This window comes from Salminus brasiliensis, chromosome 6 (assembly GCF_030463535.1).
Source record: "Salminus brasiliensis chromosome 6, fSalBra1.hap2, whole genome shotgun sequence".
Lineage (NCBI taxonomy): Eukaryota > Metazoa > Chordata > Actinopteri > Characiformes > Bryconidae > Salminus > Salminus brasiliensis.
Genome location: NC_132883.1, coordinates 33,313,923 through 33,336,852, shown reverse-complemented (window position 1 = coordinate 33,336,852; position 22,930 = coordinate 33,313,923). Strand labels below are relative to the sequence as shown.

General features: G+C 36.4%; 2 protein-coding genes across 2 annotated transcripts; one reads left to right on the top strand and one right to left on the bottom strand.

The window, feature by feature from the left end:
* Positions 1-739: 739 nt before the first annotated feature.
* On the top strand, positions 740-4,406 carry ndufa4l2a (NDUFA4 mitochondrial complex associated like 2a). Its single transcript, XM_072681017.1, has 4 exons — positions 740-871; positions 2,342-2,427; positions 2,637-2,697; positions 3,073-4,406. Exons 1-4 carry the CDS (start codon positions 830-832, stop codon positions 3,127-3,129), a joined length of 246 nt encoding a protein of 81 aa, XP_072537118.1. The 5' UTR covers positions 740-829; the 3' UTR covers positions 3,130-4,406.
* A 6,772-nt stretch (positions 4,407-11,178) lies between these two features.
* stac3 (SH3 and cysteine rich domain 3) lies at positions 11,179-21,448 on the bottom strand. Its single transcript, XM_072681016.1, has 12 exons — positions 21,432-21,448; positions 20,759-20,837; positions 19,790-19,946; positions 17,668-17,765; positions 17,466-17,526; positions 16,444-16,541; positions 15,464-15,530; positions 13,964-14,010; positions 13,641-13,732; positions 12,628-12,679; positions 12,303-12,440; positions 11,179-11,277 (listed from the first exon to the last, which is right to left on the bottom strand). Exons 1-12 carry the CDS (start codon positions 21,446-21,448, stop codon positions 11,179-11,181), a joined length of 1,005 nt encoding a protein of 334 aa, XP_072537117.1.
* Positions 21,449-22,930: the final 1,482 nt, after the last annotated feature.

Sequence of the window (22,930 nt, the reverse complement as noted above, 5' to 3'; positions counted from 1 at the left end):
ATTAAATTCTGCCCTCTTTTTTCTCTAAACATACCTTTTCTCATTGTGGCCAAATAGATTTCAACTTTCACGTCATGGTTCAGATAAAGTTTACTGAAGGTCACAGTTTGGACAACACAGAACAACAGTGTACCGTCATTTTACACTCTAAAATATCTTAAAACAAAAACAATAAACTAATCTTGCTTTAACTTTTGGAGATCAGTTCATCTTCTACCCACGTAACCATTCACGGTACCGGACATTTTGTCCAGTGGTGCCCAAACTTTGACATGCCACTGTAAATACCAACCCAAATGTGCATACATGCATCAAGTTGTTAGTATTCTGCAATCAGACAAGAAATGGATGTTTGTACAAGTCTGGTAAGTGCTTTGAGTTATTCATACAAGTCTGAAAGTTCTTGTTAGCTTGCACAAAGCTTGCACAGATGTTAAGAAATACACATCATTATTTGGTGGTAACATGATTTCATCTAACAACAAAGTTGGGAAACCAGTCTAAGTATTGATTTTATTTTGCTTAATTTCATGTGTAAGAGTAGACATTTATAAGCTTAAATTGTCTTTTTTTCAAGTATGAAATTACAAGGACATTTTATGTTTATGTTTTATGTTTATGTTTTATGTTTATGTTTTATGCTGCAACATAACAACTCTGCAACAACAATCTCTCTCTCTCTCTCTCTCTCTCCCTCTCCCCCTCCCCCTCCCCCTCCCCCTCTCCTCCGCTCCTCCAGTAACAGGTCTGCCTGCTCTGTCCAGTCCTTCGGCTCACAGTAAACAACCACAGAAAGAAGAAAATTCAGGCAGAACTAAATTCTGCAAACATGCTCCGAACAATCCGTGACCACGCGAGGAAACACCCTGGAGTAAGTTACTCTTTTTAATTTTATTTACAGAAAAGAAAACAGATTTGTAAAGAAGTTTATTTTTGCTCATTTTTAAACATGAATTAGCTTGTAAGCTGCTTTGTGCATCTGTTTCTGCATCTGCGCTTCACCGTGCACAGCAAATTAGCCAGTGTTAAATCAACACTAATAGTGTTAAATTACACTCACAGTGTTCATTCAACACGATCAGTGCTGATGTAACATTGGCAAATTTACTGTGTAGAGTAAGTTAATGTGGTATTGAAACTGAAAAGTCTTAGAAATGTACTGCTGTAACGTGCAACCCCTTGGGACACATCATGTAAACAAGTGACTGAGCCTACTGTAAACGATTTGTCTTTGGCTTCTCCTTTGACTTTTATATAACTAAAGACGTTAAACACCAACGCTCCAAAAAATAAACAGTTAAGCCATGAGTTACACAGAAATATAATGCAAAAAAAAAAAAACGGCTATGAACTGTAACTAAACACAGACAGGACTCGATGTCCAGATTGCAATCAGAGTAATTACAGTGTGTTATAATGAAGTGTTCCTTCCCCTTGCTGCCAGAAGAAGCACAGCAGCACACACATCCACACTGAAGGACTTGAACCAGATGACCACTCTTGCCTCACAAACTGCGTTGTTGTTCGCGCTGACTAAAAGTATACGTTTGTGTATGAATTAATATAATAAATTATTTTCGTAAATACTGAAGTTGCAAAAAAAACAAACACACAATACCCACTATGCACTGCGTTCACAGCTCTCGACTGGCAGGACCGAGAAGAGAGGAGACCAGGCTGCTAGCTTGTCGTTTCCAGTGCATGTGCGAGTTCGAAACCGGCGAAGCATAAATAATACATCGAATAAAGAAAATGCTTATCCATTCCTTATAGACAATCAAACGAGTTAAGAAAAAAAGGAATCTAAGGGGAAAACTCGTTCAGCACTTGGACAGCGCCCACTGTCAACAAACGGAGCGACCATAGAGATCCACAGCCCTTTACAACCCTTTTTACACGATCATCTCATTGTGAATTGCATTCGTGCTCACTAACGACCTGTGAGAGATCTAGTGCAACTTGACGGCGGAGATTGTAATCTAACTTAATCTAATCTTCCATAATCTCGTCTAATAGCCTCTCTAATTGGTACCTCACAGCCAGATGTTCAGTGGAAAGGGCAGACAGGTTTGCCACAATGCTTGAATTATATTCACCCTGTAAACTTAAATGACTATTTGTTGGCCAATGCTTCAATTCCTCACCCTAAAAATGAGTTTCAAATTGAATCTGTTTCATAGCAGTTACTGAATCACGTGTAGTGCTTATTGGCTAATTAGTAGTTGCTGAATAATTTAATTTCACGAATATGCCTGTGGTTCACAGGGTTATTAATTCTCTCTCTCTCTTTCTCTCTCTCTCTCTCTCTCTCTCTCTCTCTCTCTCACTCACTCTCTTTCAGCTCATTCCACAGTTTTTCTTCATATGTCTGGGAATGGGGGGCGCTTCACTTTATTTGATTCGTCTAGCCAAGGGACCCCATGTTACGTAAGGGCCATTCACTACATTTCATTCCCACCAGAAATGTAAGAATGATAAAGAGCACTTGATACAACAAAAATGCCATAAGCTTATTAGCAGCACATTTGCCCATAGTCAGAAAGCTCTCTGGTGTTTTGTTAATTCTATTCATTTGTCTTTGTCCTGTGGCTGCCTTGGTGTGTTGTGGCCTCTTTCTTCTGCTCCTAAATCACTAGCTGGAACAAGACCAGCAACCCTGAGCCCTGGAATCAGCTTAGCCCTACCTATCAGTACAAGGTATGTGTGCCAAGTAGGGCCCTCCCATTAGCCTACAAACTAACAATAGCCTAGAAGAAAAAATATTTCTACATCTGTTGCTTGGAATATTAAATCATCAGGGTTTGATTAAATTCTGCTAAATTAAATGCTCCATGTTAGACAGATTGTCTGTACTTAGTACCTAGTAAAAAAAATAGAAAGCCTGTTGACCCAAAACACACTAATGAGAAGGCGTGCTATGCTGCAGTATTCCTTTAATGTGAGCCCACAGAGTGAGAGCAAGTTCAGTGATGTTGATAATTGACCATTGTTTTTGTTGTCTTTCCTTTTTAGCATATCAGCAGTACATTGAGATCCTATAGAGCTTGTTCTTTTTCTCTCTCTCCTTCCTAGTTTGTTGCTGTCAACACGGACTACAAGAGCCTGAAGAAGGAGGGGCCTGACTTTTAAACCTCCAAGTATGCTGGTACTTTAAATGTCTGGTACAACTGTGTGTACCTCATTGATTTACACAGTTCAGCTTATGGAAATGAAGCTTAAGGAGGCAATGAAGTACATTTATATCTAATATGTGTACTGAAATGTGAAACTGTTGTGTTCGATCCTGCTGGGGTGAGTGAATAGACTATCACAACCTAGGATGGCCTAGGTTGATGGCTGTGCATTGTAGCTTGTTTGGATTGATAAGATGGAACTAATGGATGTTGTAACTGCACCCTTTAACTACAGTAACATGTTTGATGTGAACCAGGTTTTCTGATCAATTTCAGGATGTACATTCACAATCTACATTTTGGGCACAATGAGCCTTTGACATGAACACATGGCTGAGACATCACAAAAAAGTATCATTATCTTAAACATTAATCAGAGATTAAATTAAACACCTGTGAAAGCAACAACTAGACAGAACCAAAAAGGCAACTTTTCTGCATTCTGAATGAAGACTTGCTAAGAGACCTACTTAATCATTGTTTGCACTCAGAGTGGAATTTTTCAAATGAAATGAAATGAAATTAAATGTTATTTTCCAAAACAAGGTTTAATAAAAAATATGTGCTAAGTCATTCAAATGGACTTGCACCCAAACCAAAGGCTTAGTATATTACTAAAATGTCATTTAATTTGTAACAACTGTAGAACTTGTTTAAAGAACCATTTAAAGCAACGTTATGTAGCATTTTAGGTTAAAATATCAGCTGAAAGTGACTGCTGGCTTTGTCCAGCTTGTCCAGACATGCATGTGTAAAGCGTGGCCTCATAGCACAGATTCCACTTCCCAAGTGTGCAAATTTTTGCATAATGCTTTCCAAATGAAGCTGTCTTTGAGGGAGTACACTATCTTTAATTGGCTGTCTGCTGTTTCTGAAAGGGTGTAACAGATTGTTTACTAGATAGGTTTCATAAACACAGTCATGTATACAGACTATTTAAAGACAATGCTATTTTCTTGCTGAAAATATTTCTGGTTGGATAAGTGAGAAACTGATGTGCTATTCATGTACCTTAAGAGGATCGGACACTGACTATTTGGAAAGTAAAAAAACAGTTTACTATAATAAAATATTCTTTATTATATCCTTTTTTTACTGCTTCCGATGGGTTTACCATACATGTGTATGTCACAGATGTTTTGTTTTGTCTTGTCAGCCTCTATTTAAAGGTATGAAGTGATTGTGGAAGTGATAATGTTCTTCAGTCCACCCTAATAAAGTGTATAATGCATACATCCTGTACATATGTGAATATTTTTCCATGCTGCCTTTATTAGGAGTGCATGTACATAGAGCTTCCCCCCACCAAGGAAAAGGCCCAGCACTAAGATAAGATCTGTTTATGCCTTTCATCTCTGAGCAGCACACGTGTTGTGTGATGATGGATGTGTGTATTTTCTCCTCATTACTGCTGATCAGACGGTCAGCTGTATGCTAATGTTACTGCGAGACGTGACTGTATGTCATGAGGGATGTCAGCTACAAAGGACCACTCAAGCCTCTGTTTTGAATGCGCAACCAGGCTTTTTATGTGAAGTAGCATCAGAACACTGTCCAGTCAGAGCTTAAGTTACAGACTGTAGTACGTGAGGAAAAGAAACAAATTAGATAAAATAAATGTAGAAGTGAGAGTTTATTTTTTATTGTATTATAATATTATACAGTATTTCAAATCAGAGTATTTCAAGATCAGTAATTTTCATACAAGCAAACCAACACATCTCTGCTACAAATGAAAGCATGAACTGTAAGCTAAGAGTGTGAAAAGAGGTGGGATTTATTGTAGCAGATAGAAAGACTAAAAGTCCGATAAACTCATACAAGCACAAGTAATTTACTATACTTTGATGTTGCTTACATCCAACATGCGTTCCAACCTAAATGCACATGCACATTTAACCACAAGGTAGAACATTAAAACTATCCTTTTCTTTTTTATTATTTTTATAGGGGAAATGGGCTTGTCTAAGAGTCTTAGTTATAACACTGAATTGAAACAAAATCCCTACCATGTGGAAGCTGTACTTTAGCCTGTCCACATGTATCCAGATATTTTTAAAAATAGAGATTTTCCTCTTCCATTTTTGAAAATATTTTCGTCCACAAAGAAACAAAAACACTTGCATGAGCATGCTAATGTTTAATACCTCACAAAGAGAAACATCAAAACACCACAAAGAAAGAAGATAACACTTTGGAGAGAATTTTCCAAAACGCTTTGTTTTCAGTGAACAAAACAGCATTTTCATGTTGACTGGAGGACAGGTTTCTAAATGAACCTGTCACCCATTAACTTAAAATCACTTGAAGATCATTTAAATAGATCTAGTCCATGTCAGCTTGAAGATACTAGATCTCCTAACCAGGCCACCAAAGTTGTACAGCTTTCATCATGGCACAGCGTTCCACCCAAAGTAGAAACCTCATTCAGGAAAGCTAAATTTGATCATTTCTAGCTGTAGAATTCAAAGGAACTTGCTTAAAGGACGACAAAGAAGGACTTTGTTTTGCAGATCAAGTGGCCTCCCTGGGTTTGCACTGTAAATACATAGGTCATGAGAAAGGGAGAGAGGGAGCAGTGGAGAGAGGAACAGATGTTTATTTCTCCGTCAGCAGAGTTGAAAGTTTGACTCTAATCCCAACATGTCTGACGATAGCTTGACCTAGTGGAAAAACTGCTCTCTGTCAAGTGAGTGTGCATACAAGCACACACACACATCCATTTCTTCACAAGCTGCTATTTCTCCTCATCCTTTAAACCTCATTTATTCTCGCTGCTCTGAAGGACAGGAAATGGCCCCAAGACACACAGGAAATCTGCAGAGTTTGTTGTTTACACTGAATCTCAGACCCCCCCCACACACACACACACACACACACACTCATCATCCATCTGTGACTGTATTTTGGAAAACAATTCATGTAAGCCTTTCTTACACTGCAACAACTCCATGACCCTGTAAGCCTGGTGAGGTGGTATTCAACAGTAATTCTTTTTGGGTTTTGTGGGTAACTGCTACTGTAATGCTCTGCATACCCACTCACACACACACACTCACACACACAAACAAACTTCAAAACGATGCTTATGAACCTATGTAGTAACAATTTCCTGTACTTGTTTAACTATTTCATGTGGTTTCAAATTTGTATTAAGCTTATTTAGCTTATGAGGAAGCCCTGAACCAACTGGCCCAAATCTAGTTTCTTCACAATGTAGATGCGATAGCTCCTTCTTTGTGAGATTTCCCTTTATGTGGAAGAAATAGTAGGCGTGTCTTTCACCTTTGGTGCCTCAACTGGGAAGGAAAAACGACGAGCATAGTCCTCACATTGCCTGTTATCAAAGTAAACTGAGTAAACATTACTTTTCTTAATGATTTTATACTGTTTGCCATTCTAGTTTTTAGAAGGTTTTGGTTTTATTTGCAGCTGTTCTATATGAGTGTGTCAAGGATATCTGTACAATATACCCCAAAGACAGAATCTGTATTCAGAATCTGTACATCTGTATCCACAGATGTATTGAAAGTGGTGTGTTAGTTTGGTGGAATGACACTAGATTAGATATTTACAAGTAGAGTTCCATTCTGGTGCAGCCTTGGATTCTTCTCTGTAACCTATGTCCTGTATATGGCTTTCTGGCTCCACCCAGGTCCTCTCTCTTGTTATTGTTTAGCTAAATAGCCCTTATCATGAAAGAACTTGCTTTAAAAAGATATATATATAGCCATTTCATGTGAACATTATTGATATTATTTGTACTTATGTTTACAAAGTGCTATAATGACTCAGTGAAAAAGGCCAAAGGGCATAAGGGGCAGCTGCAAAGGAGCCTGAGCTGCTGCCGTGGGACCATTCACATTCTGACTCTTATACTGCTGTCCCTGCAGGATGTCAGTCAGCAGATCTGGAGGAGATCAAAAGCCTAGAGGAGTGGCAGGCCCTGGAAAAAGCTGGAATGAGGTTTACTAGTTACTAAATATATGTAATAATATCAACTCTGTTCACACGGCACCTTTAAAATTGAGCTTAAAGAATTAAATTAAGACAACTTGTTAGCATCAGCAAAACAATCTGCTCAGCCAATCATCAGTTCAATCCTATAAAAGAAAAATAACAGAAAGTAACCATTTAAAACATATGGACATTTGATGTTCATTTTAACAAAACTAAGATATGGAGGTAATATGCACAATATGTCCAAATGTTTGTGGCAAATTTACAACGCAGCTTGTCTAATCTCTATAGAGAAGCCAGCCATGGGCAGAATTGAGCTGTGGAGTGTGTGTGATTTCTTGTCTGCACAGGGTGGGGGAATTCTAAAATGATTTTTTTCTGTTAGGAAACATTATGACCTAATAAAATAACCTCTAAAATAACACCAATTAGATGTTTTCTATAACTGTCTAATAGTATCTGATGTCGATTGCAAATGTTTCCCACTCCTCCATGTGTTCTTTCAGCTGTGTAATGTTTGAGGGTTTCTTGCATGCCATCCCATTTCAAATCACCCCACTGCATCTCAATAGGATCAAGATATATATTTGGCATAATAATCCAATAATCCAATAATTCCAAAATTCCACTCCTAATTTTGGTGGATTCTCTAGAATGTTTTTGGTCATTATCATGTTGCATGATCCACCTCTGCTTCAGCTTCAGCTCTTGAACAGACATCTGATCTCACATTTTCCTCAAGTACCTTCTGATACAATAAAGAATTTAATGTAGATTTTATGATGAAAGGGTTTCAGGCCCTACTGCAGCAAAGCAGTCCACAACCATGATATTTCCTATTCCATGTTTTACAGTTGGTATAAGGTTTGTGTGCTCAAGCGCTGAGCCAAACATGTCTTATTGTGCCCAAAACTATTTCTTTGACAATCTTTGTCTAGGAGTTTTCTGGCAAACTAGTCTTGTTTAGATGTTTTTTTGTTTGTTTGTTTTTGGGGGGGGTTTTGACAGCAAGGTCTTCCTAATGAAAATCAAAGGTGCACTGTCTGTTTCTGATGATGCTGTACTTTGACATTAACTGTGGCAAGACCTACCTAATCTACCAGATCCTGTAATGGCATATTAGGATTGTTTGGCAACATCTTCATGCATCTTGCTTAATGCGTCTGCTCTTGGGCTGAATGTGCTAGGGCGGTATGACCTGGCCATGCTTGCAATTGTTTGTAAATGACTTGTTGAATTAATTATTTGGGATGTGAGATGTGACAGTGGGATTTCTTATTGTTTTGAGATTCTTTAAAAATTCTATCCCAGACAAATCTGCATTTACAACTTTCTTTCTGAAGGCCTTTGCTGATGGATATTTGGTGATACCCCTCACAACAATCAGGAGCAAACCAAAATAACATTTTAGAGAATTAAAAAAGACAGTCTCCTCCAAAATCTTCTCTAATGATGTGCTAATCATGTGCAGCTGATGTGCTCCCCCACCTCCATCTCTCAGAAGTGTTAAAATGAAGCTCAAATGATCATATGTTTAAATATGTTCAAAAAGACAATGTTTTTCACATGACATACGTGGAAAGGTAATAAAATGCAAGTTTATTTGATCCTCTGTAAGAATAATTGTATCTTTTTTTTTAAAGAACTATTGTAAAATAAATAATGTACACCTATGTATAAATTAGTGCAGAACTGGCAACAATTCTAAGGTGAACTGGAAGTAGAAGTAAACTGTCTTGTAGGGATTTAGGCCACACTAATATCAGGATGAGTTCATAGCTCACTTGCTAGGTTTGATATGAAACATTGAAATCCACTGTTATAAGGGATAACGGATTGAGGTGTGTAACTGAAGACGACATCTGCCCTCAAGAGGAATCAGAGAGCATGTTGCAGTGAGAACAGTGTGACATTTAGTGCACTAAATTCCCACTCAGAGAACACAGAGACTTTGTGTGTGTGTGTGTGTGTGTGTGTGTGTACTTTCTCTCTTTGTGCAGCATGTCCTTGTGGCTCTCAGTGTGCTCATTACTTGTCTGGACTAGAGTTTCTGTGAAGCTGCTTTGTGAATTGCCTATTGTTAAAACTGTTCTATACAAATTAGACTGAACTGAAATGAACTTTCCTCCCAAATGGAAAATAAGCACAGCAAAAATATAAACTGGGCAGGAAACTAAAGAAGCAAACTTAGGTCATCAAACATAATTTGTTAGATTGACTGCACTTATAGTAGCAAGGATGGAAAATATGCTTTGTGCTTTAAAAAAGGGATTTGAATTACTTTAGGACAAGAAATGTTTTTCTATGTGACTCAAAAACACAGTAAACCGCTATATGTATGTTTATGTTTGAGTATGTTTGTGTATATTTGAGATATTATTTGTAATCTAATCTAATTTTGTGGGATTAAAAGGTTCTCATAGTCATTCAAAAAGATGGTGCTGGTTCCAATGGAATAGTGTACAATAATCTTTTTATTTGGTTGCTGAGCTCAGTTTAGTGTAGGTACTAGAATATATGTCTATGAAAGTGAAAATGTCTATAATATAGGATAAATTGCTACTCAATAAAATACAATTATAGACAGTTTAACAGACACTAGATCCTACAGATAACAATACCACTCCCTAGTGGAGAACACTTCTCATTACACCTTCCTATTCCATTAAAACAATCAGAGATTGCTGTTGTGTTCTCTTGGTATGTTTAATTAGAGCAAGCACGGCATTCCCAATCAGCACAAAGAGCATGCAACATTATTTGAAATGGCTTGGCAAAAGTCCAAGAAAAGGTTTATCCAAGTTCAACCTGCTTTGTTTCTATGTTAATGTATTATTGAAAGTTACTTTTTGAGGACAAGCTATTTAAATGGTGAATTTAGCACCTATTGCCGCATTCAACTGTGCATACGCAGTTTATATAATCCAGATAGAAAAAAAGCATACAGGAGCAGTTGCACACACGCTTAAAGTCAACATGTTCAAGGCTAATCAACACTGGCCTATGCAGCAAGGCAACTGTATTCTGTGAAGTGATGGAGCTCTGACCAATACCTTTGGGATTAACTGGAGTGGCATTCATGATTCAGAACTAACCAAGGCAAATTAACACCCAAAACACATTTTGTTATAGAGAAATATAAAGTTTTTGGCCATTTTTTAAATACCAAAAGCACATTTTGTAAGGCCAAATTTGATGACAATGACAATAATGACAAATGTTCTCCTTTCTAGCTATCCACTAAACACATAGAGAACACACTCTCATAAACATCTGCACATATCAGTGAAAAGACAACCACATCAACAGAAAAGTGGTACAAAAAATAGTTGCCTTTATTTAGTGCCAAATCTCAGATATTGTGTTGATATAAACTGACTTGAACTGAGTCTTTGGCTCGCTCCAACATTAGATGTTTAACATAGGAGACACCAGGTATGTTCAGTTAATACAGCAGAAAAAAACAGAATGTAGAAAGTCTTCAGATTGACGTCACAAATTTACTTGCAGAGTAGTCTAGTGACAGCTTAGACATGCACAACTATATGGGTGCTATTTTATCAACGATAGCTCTCACAGTGCGTATTACACTGCACTACACTTAAAGATCAAATACTTCAGCTTTACAATTTCACAGCAAAATTGCACACACATACCATTCTTGGATTTTGAAAATTACATTCATATATGTATGATATAATTTTAGTTATATAAACAAGAGTGAAAGCCATAGCGAAACCTGGAGTTAAAGTAAAGGAGAACACAGCCTTGGCAATTAGTATAGTTATAAAAGTACAAAAACAGGCACATTGGTTTGTTTGTGCTCATTTAGATTTGCATAGAATTGAAATGACATGGCTCAGATGTGCTCACTTTTAATACCATTTAATCCCTTCTGGCTTCTTTTCCATTGTATTACAATTTGGAGAGACGATGAATATATATATATATATATATATATATATATATATATATATATATATATATATATATATTAATTGTTTCCTCGTTGTTTTTCTTGGGTAGGGAGGTATAGTGGTGCAGTTTAGATCTCCTGAAGTAGGTCAGCAGGGAAGAAGCCCAGTTTACGGCCTGTACTGACCTTCAGATAGCCATTGACCTCCTCTCCTTTCTTTACCACAATCTGCACAAAACACACAGGGGAAAAAAAATCAGGAGCATGATGATTCTGTTTTCATTCTAGTTTTTGCCTAGAGGTGGTCTTACTTCCAGTCTAGGGTAAATTCTGAAAGCCTTTATAAAAGATGGTTTATAAAATGGTTCATATTAGATAAGATAAGGGTGAGCATGAGGTTAGGATTTGAGCTGATGTTAAAGTTAGGGTTAAAGATAGGTTCAGGCGAAATTAAGCTGATATTAATATATAATTACTCGAATGTAAGTAAACAGTAAATTTCTACAAACAATTAAAAACTTACTATTCAAATAAAGTGTTATCCAGAAGTGAAACCACCCAATTTAAGTTTGATGTTGTGTCTTATGCCATGTTTTGTCATTGTATTGTAGTTACAATACCAACTTTAGTGGACAAATGCAGATGAAAGGTGTGGATAAATTGCTTTGGATTGTCTTAATAAAATAATGAAACCATAATAAAGTAATAAATAATTCATGTTTTACTCTTCTGACAGCTCAGTTAGTTTGTCTGACCAGTCTCTTAAAAAGTGTAACAGCCCATGCAACTACTACGTTGCACCATTAGGAGGCTCCAAATCAGTATGTATTTCATCAGGAAAACTAGAAACTAAAAAAAACAAGAACTAAACAGGCTGCAGCAATTAATAAGTGGGATTTAAGACATACATCCTCATTGCTCTTCACTCTTCAAAAATGGCAACGTTTTCTTCTTTTAGGGATTCAGATTAATTAAAACTATTACATAACATTGGTTCAAAAGTTTAGAAGTTTGTTAACCATAAAAAATCTATAAATGTATAGAACTAAGAGGAAAGTCCTGTGAAATCGACAGTAATTTGCAAGATGCTAATGATGAATTGAGCTGTTGATGGTTCTACAATGACTGAGAAAGCTGTGGAGCATCAAGAAGAAATATTATATTCATTAACACCCAGCATGCTATACAATATTAATCCTTTAAAAGCCTATGGGCTTTTAACATTGTAACACTTTCACACATTTTATACATACCTGGTCTTTTTTTAGTGTAATCTGGCCCATCTCTCTGTTCCCCACAAAAGAGCGAGTCACTTTATACACTCTCTCTCCTGCACGTACTCGGATGATGTAAGTCATTGGCAGATAACCTGTCTTCTCCCCGATTTTACCCTTCGACACAGACACACACACACACACACACACACACATACACACAACCAGACATGCTACCCCTTAGAGGACTGTTTTCTCCAGAAATATAGCAGCATGCACACATACTACACAAACAGAGATTCCATCAAGAATGTAACACAAATCTAGGAAGTAATTTAATAAGTTGCGATGAAGTACAACTCACCCTCCACCATTCTTCATTAGAGTCATCAATAACTGTGATGCGGTCACCAGGGCTTTAATACACATATGCAAACATGTTCAGTTTCAGTCAAAATCAAATTTCGTATGTGTAGGCTTGTGTGTTTTGGGTTGTGAGCACACCAGCCAATGTCAACAATACTGTGCAAATGACGGTGTGAATGAACTTTAAACATTAATTACAACAAAACAAATAAACAATATTTCTGCTTAATCATTCCAAAGCTCTCCTTGAGGGAGGCAAGTATTTACAGTTTCCATCAACACTTACATTATCTAATCATACATTAAAGTAAATCAAGTGAGCTGCTGGTGGAACTGAACAAACCTAGTTGCAGTCACAGAGAGGTCAGCAATCAAACCTGTGTTCTTATTACTGCACTGTAAAACCTGATGAGTTAAGTAAACTCCGATGATGAGAACTGTAACCATTTAAGCTAACCATTTAAGCTAAATAACCCAAATCAGTTGAGGTTAAATAACACTCTGGACTGAGTACAAACAATAATTATATAGTTCCATTTAAGTTGGCATTTCTGAAATTCATCATTTAAGAGTAGTTGCTTTCACTGAAAACATTAAGTTTAATGAATTACAAATAGTTACTGCTATTTAATATCCTAAATTTATAGGATATTAACATTCCCTATATTCACACATGCTGATAATGATGAGTTTGTTTATATTGTGTTTAAGTTATGTTAACCTAATTGTTTTAATTAGATTTTATGTTGTGATCTTCTCATTGACATATAAATTGAACCTGACTGACAATCATGACATACTACATTTTCTGCATTTATTATGTTAATTTGTATTTTTACTAATGTGCAACATAATTACTGGGGAAATTTGCCATTTCCAAAGTTGTCTTGTAGTCTTATAAAATTAAAAATAAAGAAAAAATAAAAAAATAAAGTTATTTAAAATGCAATTTCAAATTAAGTTTTGAAAAATCTTTGATTGCATTTGTAAAGAAAAAAACAATACACTTACTGAAAGTCCAGGTCATCCTTCTCTATTGCTTTGAAACGGTACAGAGCCATGTAGTAGTGAGTCTGACTAAAGGTCTGCTGTTGTTTCTTATTCTAAAACATTTAGAAACACAAACATGTCAATATTCCTGCCAATATAAATAACACAGCCTCCTAATGTAATTCAACTAATAGACTGATATATTAATCAATATTTTGTCTTGTACATGTAATCAGTACATAAATATATTCTGCTTATAATTCTAAGAAAGACATGTTATATTTTAATGTATTTACTTTTTTTCTAAATACAAATGTTGAACCATGTTTATGAATACTGAATACCTTGTCATCTGGGGCTGTCTTGTCCTTCTTATCTCCATCCTGCTTTCCTGTAACAGAAACAGAAGATTCTGTGGCCTTGATTCAGTCACTGTGAAATACAGGGTAGAATCAGATAACTTGCTTTTCATTTCCTATTATGAGGAAATGATGGAAATAGTTTTGGTTTTCTTCAAGGTGATGATAAAGGATGCAGCATGTGTTGGCTACTAATTGCATAAAACATGACCTAGTTGTGCTTCCTGTAGCAGGTGTTTTGGTCATCATAATGTAACTGGTTAAGTGAAAGAACTGTGCCTAATAGTCTAACATGCTATGATTATCCAATAATGGACAATTTTAGATTTGCAAATATATGGATACTGATTGGAACATGCCATCAGAATATGATAATGTGTGTTAGGAAGCTGTAAGAGGGGGAGGCTTCTGCTTTGAGTTAGAAGGCCAGACCTCCCATTGATAAGTGGAGCTGGGACTGGGAAATATGAATGACAAAACACTAAATTGAGAAGACAGGGTGGTGGGGAGGTGTGAAAGCTTCACACATTATGGACACAGAGTTTGAGTGGCTTTTGCTTTGAGCTGGAAGGCTAGACCTCAAGGTCAAATGTGACTAAGGGAAAAATTTAGAGGGATTGCATGGTTGGATGTATGCAGAGTTTGCCCAAATACACCAGCATCTCACAGGGTGCTACAACTTAATTATGGACACAGAAGGCAGAGATGGAATTTATAGTATGTTACATTTGCTGTCAGATGTTCCTACTCACAGAACTTAGTTATTTTATAACAACATGAATCCAATTAAGAAAACAACACTTTGAATATAAGCAGATTCACTAAATATTTTCACCACTATTTTTAGGTTTTTGTTTGTTTTGGAAACCTATGACAGGTAACAGATGCACCTATTTTTTACTTAAAATCAAGCTATTCCTAACAAACTCACCATAGAATAGAAAATAGAGAAAACATCTCCATCATCTCCATCATCTCCATCAAATCATTCTGGACATTTTATTTTTGCAAAGCTCTAAGCCACCTTTTTAGTAAAATAGATTAAGGAAAATGGCACTTAACAATGTCCTGAGGCCACCTTATGATAACCATGTGAGTTTATGAACCAAAAAAACAGTGCTAATGCCTTTTTACATTATCATTTAGTAACCTTTCTTTATCCACTACAATTAAACTAATGAAAAGATGAAATGAAAAGGCTCTCTTTCCCAATTGACTGCCAAAAAAAACAGTCCGTAATTAATTTTAATGTCCGCATGAATAGGTGGAACCCAAATGTTGTTGGCTGAAAGGACAACTATGTTCTATATATGGGGTCTACATTACATTTTCTATAATTTGTCTTTTTTTAAAAAAAAGCTTAAAAATTGTGAAATGTACAGGAAATATAAAATATTATATTAAATATAATAAGCCCTTGTTTGTGCATCTCAGAATGGTGTGCATAAATCTTGGTTAAAATAATATTTTTGTTAATGCTTTTACCTTCACCCCCTTCTTCATCCTCTTTGGGCTGCTGGGCCTCTTCCTCCTCCATCATCATCATCATCATCTTATAAGAACACATTTAATGTTGATATTTCATATGTAAATTAAACATGAACACAGAAATGCAGAAAAAATTAAATTCTGTAAATTGTAAATGAGTGCTAAACCCCAGCATCTTGAGTGTAAATTAAGCTTGGACTCCAGATGTGGAAGAATGGAAGCTTTCCCTTTTCAGTGGTATTTGTTAGAAATTACTGCATGTTCTGTATTAGCATAAGATGTTTATCTGTGCATTTTTAGACATAATATGTAACAATGTTCATATTTAATTCATTAATTAATCAGTAGCAAAGCGTATTTATCCTATTTTGTTTTTCATTGTTGTGGCCTTTTTAACATTTTAACAGGTAAACCTATAGTATACTTGCTAAATATCATAGTATACTTGCTGAAGTATATCATTACTGACTGGACCAGTTCTATTGCTGCACAATTTGAAAGCCCCCCTTTTACCAGGAAAAGAGACCATCATAGGATGACCATTGCTGGACTGAAAATAGAACACCAACCAAAAATATCCAGCCAATTGTGGCCCCGTGGTCAGAAACTCACCTCTGATGAAGGGCTACAAAATGACTAACACAAATTGTGTTTAAATCTACAAAATGTACCTTCATATATGAGAAGGTCATAAAATGCTTAGTATGTTTACATACTGAGATGTGTGATGGTGAATAACCTTTAAATTGGTAAAGAACCTTTGTATCAGGTGATGGTTCTTTAAACCTTCAAAGTGTTCTTCACCCTTTGACATCTCTATTACACCTATATTACAAACATGGAACCAAATGTGGTTAATCTTTGGCATGTTTAGGAGTGTAGGTACAAGGTACCTGCACATGACAAACCATTTCTGCTTTAGCTTGAGTGACCAAATGACATGTACTGCAAGTGCCACACATCCAGACTGAACTTACATTCTTTTTATCTTCTGATCCCTTCTTCCTCTCTTTGTTGGCCATAATAACTCCAACACGCAGAGTATCAAATACTGGGTCAGTGCGATTCTGCTGGCCTATGAACACACATATAACTCTCTCCAGGTTAGCTTGTTTTGAACGATTGCTTCCAAAAGCATTGTGACAGAAAAGTTAAAAGTAGTAAGTCTCAGTGTGGTTTTGAAAAAGTAGGTGTTGGATATTTCAGTTTTTTATAGCTTTTTATAAGTTTTCATAAGCATGTTTTGTCCATTACCTGGATGGTAAACAAATCAAAGAGCTCATAGGCTACACTTATTTTCCCTTTAGGTCCACATTTAATGTTTTTATTGTTTATTTGACAAAAACAGTCATAATGACCATTTTCCAAATTCTTTGTATCCCTTAAAATTAAACAAGCTGTCTTATGTCTTATGCTATTAATGTTTCTTTAAGATTGATAAATGTTAATGACCTCTGTGAGGTCACTATGTGAATAGTAGGTAAAATATGTAATGTATATAATCACTGCCACACAAAAAAATCTTTGTCAACATTTATGTACTTTTTGGCATCATTTAAATCTGGCAGTTGTTCTTTATATGATGTCCAATCTTTTGATGAATGGACCAATAAAATGCTCCAATATTACTTTTACTTTTACTATTTTTTTTTACATTGACATCCATTAAAAGTTAAAAAGGTTTTTTCCTTGCCTGTAAAGTTGCCATTTTGGTGATAATGTTTTTGCACAACAGCGATGATAAGATGATTTTTATAATGTCACAAAAACAATTACATTAAAAATGAGCCATTTTCACAGCTTCATTTTTAAGTAGGGATAATATGGCCAACAATGTTTGCATATTAGAGTAACTTCTTTCATCAAGGAAGCGGTAAATCTAATATTTTATGAAATAGGCCCTTTAACTTCAAGTAAAATAAATCATTTTCATCTGTAAAGCCTGAATACACAGAAAATGTCACCAAAGGGCCCTGTCTCTGACTGCTGTGATACTCACCGGGGCTATTTATCTCCTGATCATACAAAGGGGAGCTGTAGGCTCGTCTAAAACCTGGGGGCTGAAAGGACAGGAGATTTTCAATGACATAAACAGATGATAAACTTGAAATACCAGCATGCTGCACACACATAGTTTACCAACTGTGCTGCAGTTTCAAGTTATGAATTTCACATATTGATGAATAATGGAAGCATCTCACTATTTTGCCAAAGCATCTTTGGAACTCCACATACGACTGGCATGCGTGATGAATGTTGGTCTTGCAGTTCTTGCAGCGGAGGGCAAATTTGTTGTTGACTGAGAATAGGAGAAATAGAATGGTTAGAAAACCAAAAATATATAACCTAAATATTGTAAACTTATCTAAAGTAAGGCAATTTGTGTTTGGTGGATTATTTCTTTGTTGTAACAATGCTTCTTGGCAATAAGTATTATACCGTTGGAAAGCCTTTTCACTTCCCTTTTAAATGGTGCCACATTTGTAAGGAACATGCATTTGTGGAATGAGCTGCAGAGCTGAGTTTGCCCCCATGAAAAATTTGCCAAATCCTCTCTACCAATGCCCATTTATTTATTTAACAAACAGGAGCCTTAGTAGTGTGTGGAAGAATCATACACAGCCACAACAGCCTGGTACCTCCTCCTCATGCTGATCACCAGCCTGATCACACACTGCTGAGGGATGGCATCCCATTCTTCAACCAGCCTTTGTCACAAGTCAGGCAGCATGATTGTGTTGTTCACTCTGGCACTAACAGCACGCCCAAGCTGATCCCACAAGTGTTCAATAGGGTTGAAGTCAGGACTGCTCGCAGGCCATTCCATCCTCTCCACTCCCAAATTCTGGAGGTAGTCTCTAATAACCCCACTCTGTGGAGGCGAGCGTTGCCATTTTGGAGAATAGAGTTCGGTCCCAGACTGTGGAGATATGGGATTGCCACTGGCTGCAGAATTTTATCTCGATATCTCTCTGCATTGAGATTGCCTCCAATGATGACATGCCTTGTTTTTCCAGTGAGGGAGATGCCGACTTCAGAGCAAATGTGCCTGACGGTAAAGGACAGTCATGGCAGGCCTTCTAGCAGCCCGATGAGACCTGAAGTTGGCTGTGTGCAGTCTGTTCCAGATTGTCTGGGTAGATAGCTGTTGGGCATATTGTCCTGCAAACCATGACTGCAAATCTATAGAAGCCTGTGGTACCTGTACCAGCTTGAAGTTGCCATATGGCACGGGCCCTATTGAGATCAGTCAAATGTGGCATGCCGATTCTTCAAGCAGACACCTTCTGACCACTGTAGCAGGGCCCATGCTCACAGGTGGCACCTGGGGGTACCAGAAGCTCAAAACAAGTGTCAACAGCAACAGAAAAATAAGCTGTTTGCCAATGGTAGAGAAGATTTGGCCATTTTTTTATGGCCACAACCCACATACTCTCTAAAATGGAAGTGTTACAACAAAGAAATAATCCACCAAACACAAATTTCCTTACTTAAAGTTAAATATTTGAGGGGTGATTTAAAGTGAACTGTAAGGTCTCATAAGACCTTGATGAATGCTCCCAGATTTCTAATGAGTAGCCCAGATCTCTTGATCTATTGTCTATTGAATGACCTATTAAGGATATGTGGTAAATTGCTGTCTATGATTCAGAGTGTAACAATATAGCAGGTCACACTACAACTATCAATAAAATATTTCAATTTGCAGACTAGGATTCCTAGTAAAATAGATTCCTAATCTGAAAATAAATAAAACTAAACTATACTAAAGTCAAATAAAACTAAAATAAACCAAACTGTGCTTTATTTAAATAAAGTTTAAAGTAATATGGTACAAACAGCCCAGTTTAGCCCCGCCCATTCATATTGAAGTTCTCAGGAGCCTTTTGAATGAGGCAAAATACAGGGCATATATATCATATCATAGAATCTTAGATCCATCTTATAGGCCCAGTAACAGAAACACCCTGTCTAAGGGATAAAGAGACTTTGAAAAATGGTTGTGCAAAAATAAATGATGAGAAGGAAAATAGAAAGAAAAATGTGGCTTGCTCTTTATGACTATAATTGAGATGTGTAGTCATTACCACTTTGTACATTAGATTATTTCAAATTGTCTTTGTTATTCCTGGAGTAACTCTATGTACTTCACCATAATTATGTTGAGCCACTTCAGTAAGTTGCATATAGATTCAACTTTGCTTCAGTCTGAAACAAGTAACCCTTTACCTTAAGAAAACTATATTGAGGACACTATTTGTGAGTTGAGGACTTTCTCACATGATATGTAAAACCTTTGGCTTGTGTGCTAATCATACTCACGGACAATCATCCGAGCACACACATCGCAAAACTTTGGTTTCTTGCAATAGTGGTCCTTAAACTTATGCGGCCTGTCGTTAACCAGCACTACAGGCTCAGGAGTAGGGGGTGGAGGAGCCTCTTCTTCCTCTACCTCTTCATCATATACAAAATACACCTGAGAGACAAAAAGAACAAAAGACAGTATGTCTGTTAAATATACTATTATACTATATATTATAATATACTGCATCAACGTTTGTCCCTTTCTTACATGAAATGTGCCATGTTAATTGGTGAACAACTTGGATATTTTCCTATAGGTTTTTAGCTCTAAAAATTGTCTATGGATCACAGATCTACCATACAGCGACATAGGCGACTAACAAGAGAGCTCAATAACTGGTAACAAAAAATCATTAGTTAATAAAAAATCCAGCAGTAAATCAATCAATTGTCAATATTAATGCATTGAATTTGGTAGATATTGACTTCTACAAGGTTAAAAGCATTGTAGCATTGTTCATGACTGAGCTGATTCCCCCTTTGCTAGCTGATCTTAACAAAACCTCAGCCAAGGACTAAATCCTTGCTGTCAGCCTTCATCTCCATTTTTGCTGTTTGTCAATTTTTGACAAGACTCTTGACCAACTCCTCAAATGTGTATCTTAACGCTGTAAAGTTTGTCAATATGTTCCTTGTTTTCTTCCCTGTGCTAATTAATGTTTTAGCAGGACAGGCTTAAGGTGTCTGAAACTGTACCCTATTCACTATGTAGTGCGCCACTTTTGGGGCACAGCAGTGAGCTCATACACATAATGAGGCTTGCAAAATTGTTCACTGCCTTGTTAAATTCTGTTCCCTATAATAATGCTCTATGTAAAATGATCTTTTTATTGTCTCATACTGGCCATCATTGAAATTCATTTTGTAGCACATTGTGAATGCTAAGTTATTCTCAAAACAAAAATGTGAGATTTAGATACAAACAGTGTTTTCATCCTCTCGGACCACATTTTCAGGTACTGGTGGGTTATCATGAATGTCCAGTGAGTCCTTATCTTCAAGTCTGAGGGAACAGAAAAAGAAAGAAAGAAGCATACAAGTAACCAAAAAAAAAAAAATAGAGGAAGAAAGCAGGAAAGAAGCAAATGAATAAACAAAAATAATAAAGTAAACATATACAAAATAAATGAAAAGAAAGAAGTAAATTAAAAAAAGCTAAATAATAATAAGCAAAAAAGAAAATAAAGAAAAAGACAAAAAAGAAAAAAGGAAAAAGTAAACAAGTAAACAAAAGAAAGAAAGAAAGAATAAAAGAAAGAAAGAAATAAGTAAAAATAAAGGAAGATCAAAGTAAAATATAACAAACAAATGCAAGCAAATGAATAAAAAGAAGAAGAAAGAAGAAAACAAATAAACAAAAAGAAAGATACATATAAACTATTACAAAAAAATGAAAAGAAAGAAGCAAACAATAAACCAAAAAGAAAGAAAGGAAGAAAGAATAAAAGAAAAGAAAGATAAAAGAATACTATAACAAACGAATAAAAAGAATAAAACAAACAAACAAAACAAAAGAAAGAAAAAAAAAATAAAATAAGAAGAAAGAAAGAAAGAAAGAAAGAACTGGTGACAGAGGTGGACAGTCAGGTATACTCACTGGTCATATTGAGCCATGGTGCTAAGGTGAAGCTGTGTGGTCTTTGGCTGTGGTCACTCTGTTATTGCAGTAGGTAGTAACAGAGAAAGAAGTTACAATTTTAATTTGAAAGGAATAGTTTACACACACACAAACACACACGTACACAACTTCTATTCCTGGGCAGAGAAGCCTATACCTCAGCCAGGCTAAATTTGGGTCTCATGTCAGGCAGAGTTACAGCAGATAATAAGAGTTACATGTATGTAACATACATGTTCACTCTGTTACAATAAATAAAAGCAGCACTGAATTTGTCACACAACAATTAAACTTTCAGAGAAGGTTCAGGTGTGACTCTGTATCACTCTGAGAGTGACAGACACATGGACACAAATACAAACAGGCACACATACAAACACCCATTGAAGCAATGTAAGCCACACATACCTGTTGAATGGACTAGGTTTAAAATCTAGCTGGCAGATCAGAGTTAGAGGTTTAACTCAGAAGTCCAGATTGTTCTGGTCAGATGCTAGCTGAGGCTATCAATTTCCTTACTGGCTGTGTGTGTGTGTACAGTGGTTCTATTGGTCACTAAAATGGGCATTGGGTGTGAGTGTGAGTGTGTGTGTTCGTCTGTCTATCACATTGAGCAGTTCAGACAGCTGCTGGATGCCTCAGATGGTGGATGACGAAGGGTAATAAGACACTCGGTTACTTTCCTCTATAGTCTCTCTCTCTCTCTCTCTCTCTCTCTCTCTCTCTCTCTCGCACACTCACAAGCACAGCTTTCACAATCAACCATGCCTGAAATTAAGGGCCACACATTTACACACCGCTCTCATCTGCATTAGCATAATGATCATTAATACTTATGGTTTAAAATCTGTTTTCACTAAAGAGCTAATAGGAGCAAATGTTTGTATTCAATCCATATGTGAAAACTACAGATTCAGTTAGTTCTTTTTTTTGTGACAAAAACATTAAGTTGACATTAGTTTAAAATTTTCTTTACTTCCCTAAAAAGCAAGAGGCCACAGAGAGGTACTCTCTAATGGTGATACATGTACATCTGTGTAAATCACAGATCAGTTAATAATGCTAAAATCAACAGTTAATGTTAAAAGTCAGTGTACTGAATGTTGATGCTACACTGAAAGAGCAGAGCATGGAACAAAATGAAAAGCCAGGGAAATTCCAGTTTAATGTTAGCCTGTAAACAGAGGCATACTGAAAGGACACTCGTCGGCCCCTATTTCTTTCTTTTTTCTTTCTTTTTTTAAATCATTGACCAGCAACAACATATGATTGTTTGCCTGGCTGGCCGTAGGTTTTGCACTCCTATGAATCCAAAAGGAATGCTTACCTAAATTGTCAAATGCCTGGAAATTTGTATTTACCGCCAGTCAAATTAGAGCTAGTGTTTTCCACCCAAAAAGGGGTGGGGACATTATGCAAGGGTAACGTACCTGGATGCCTTGCTCTCATCAATGGATAAAATGTGTTTCTTGCGTAGT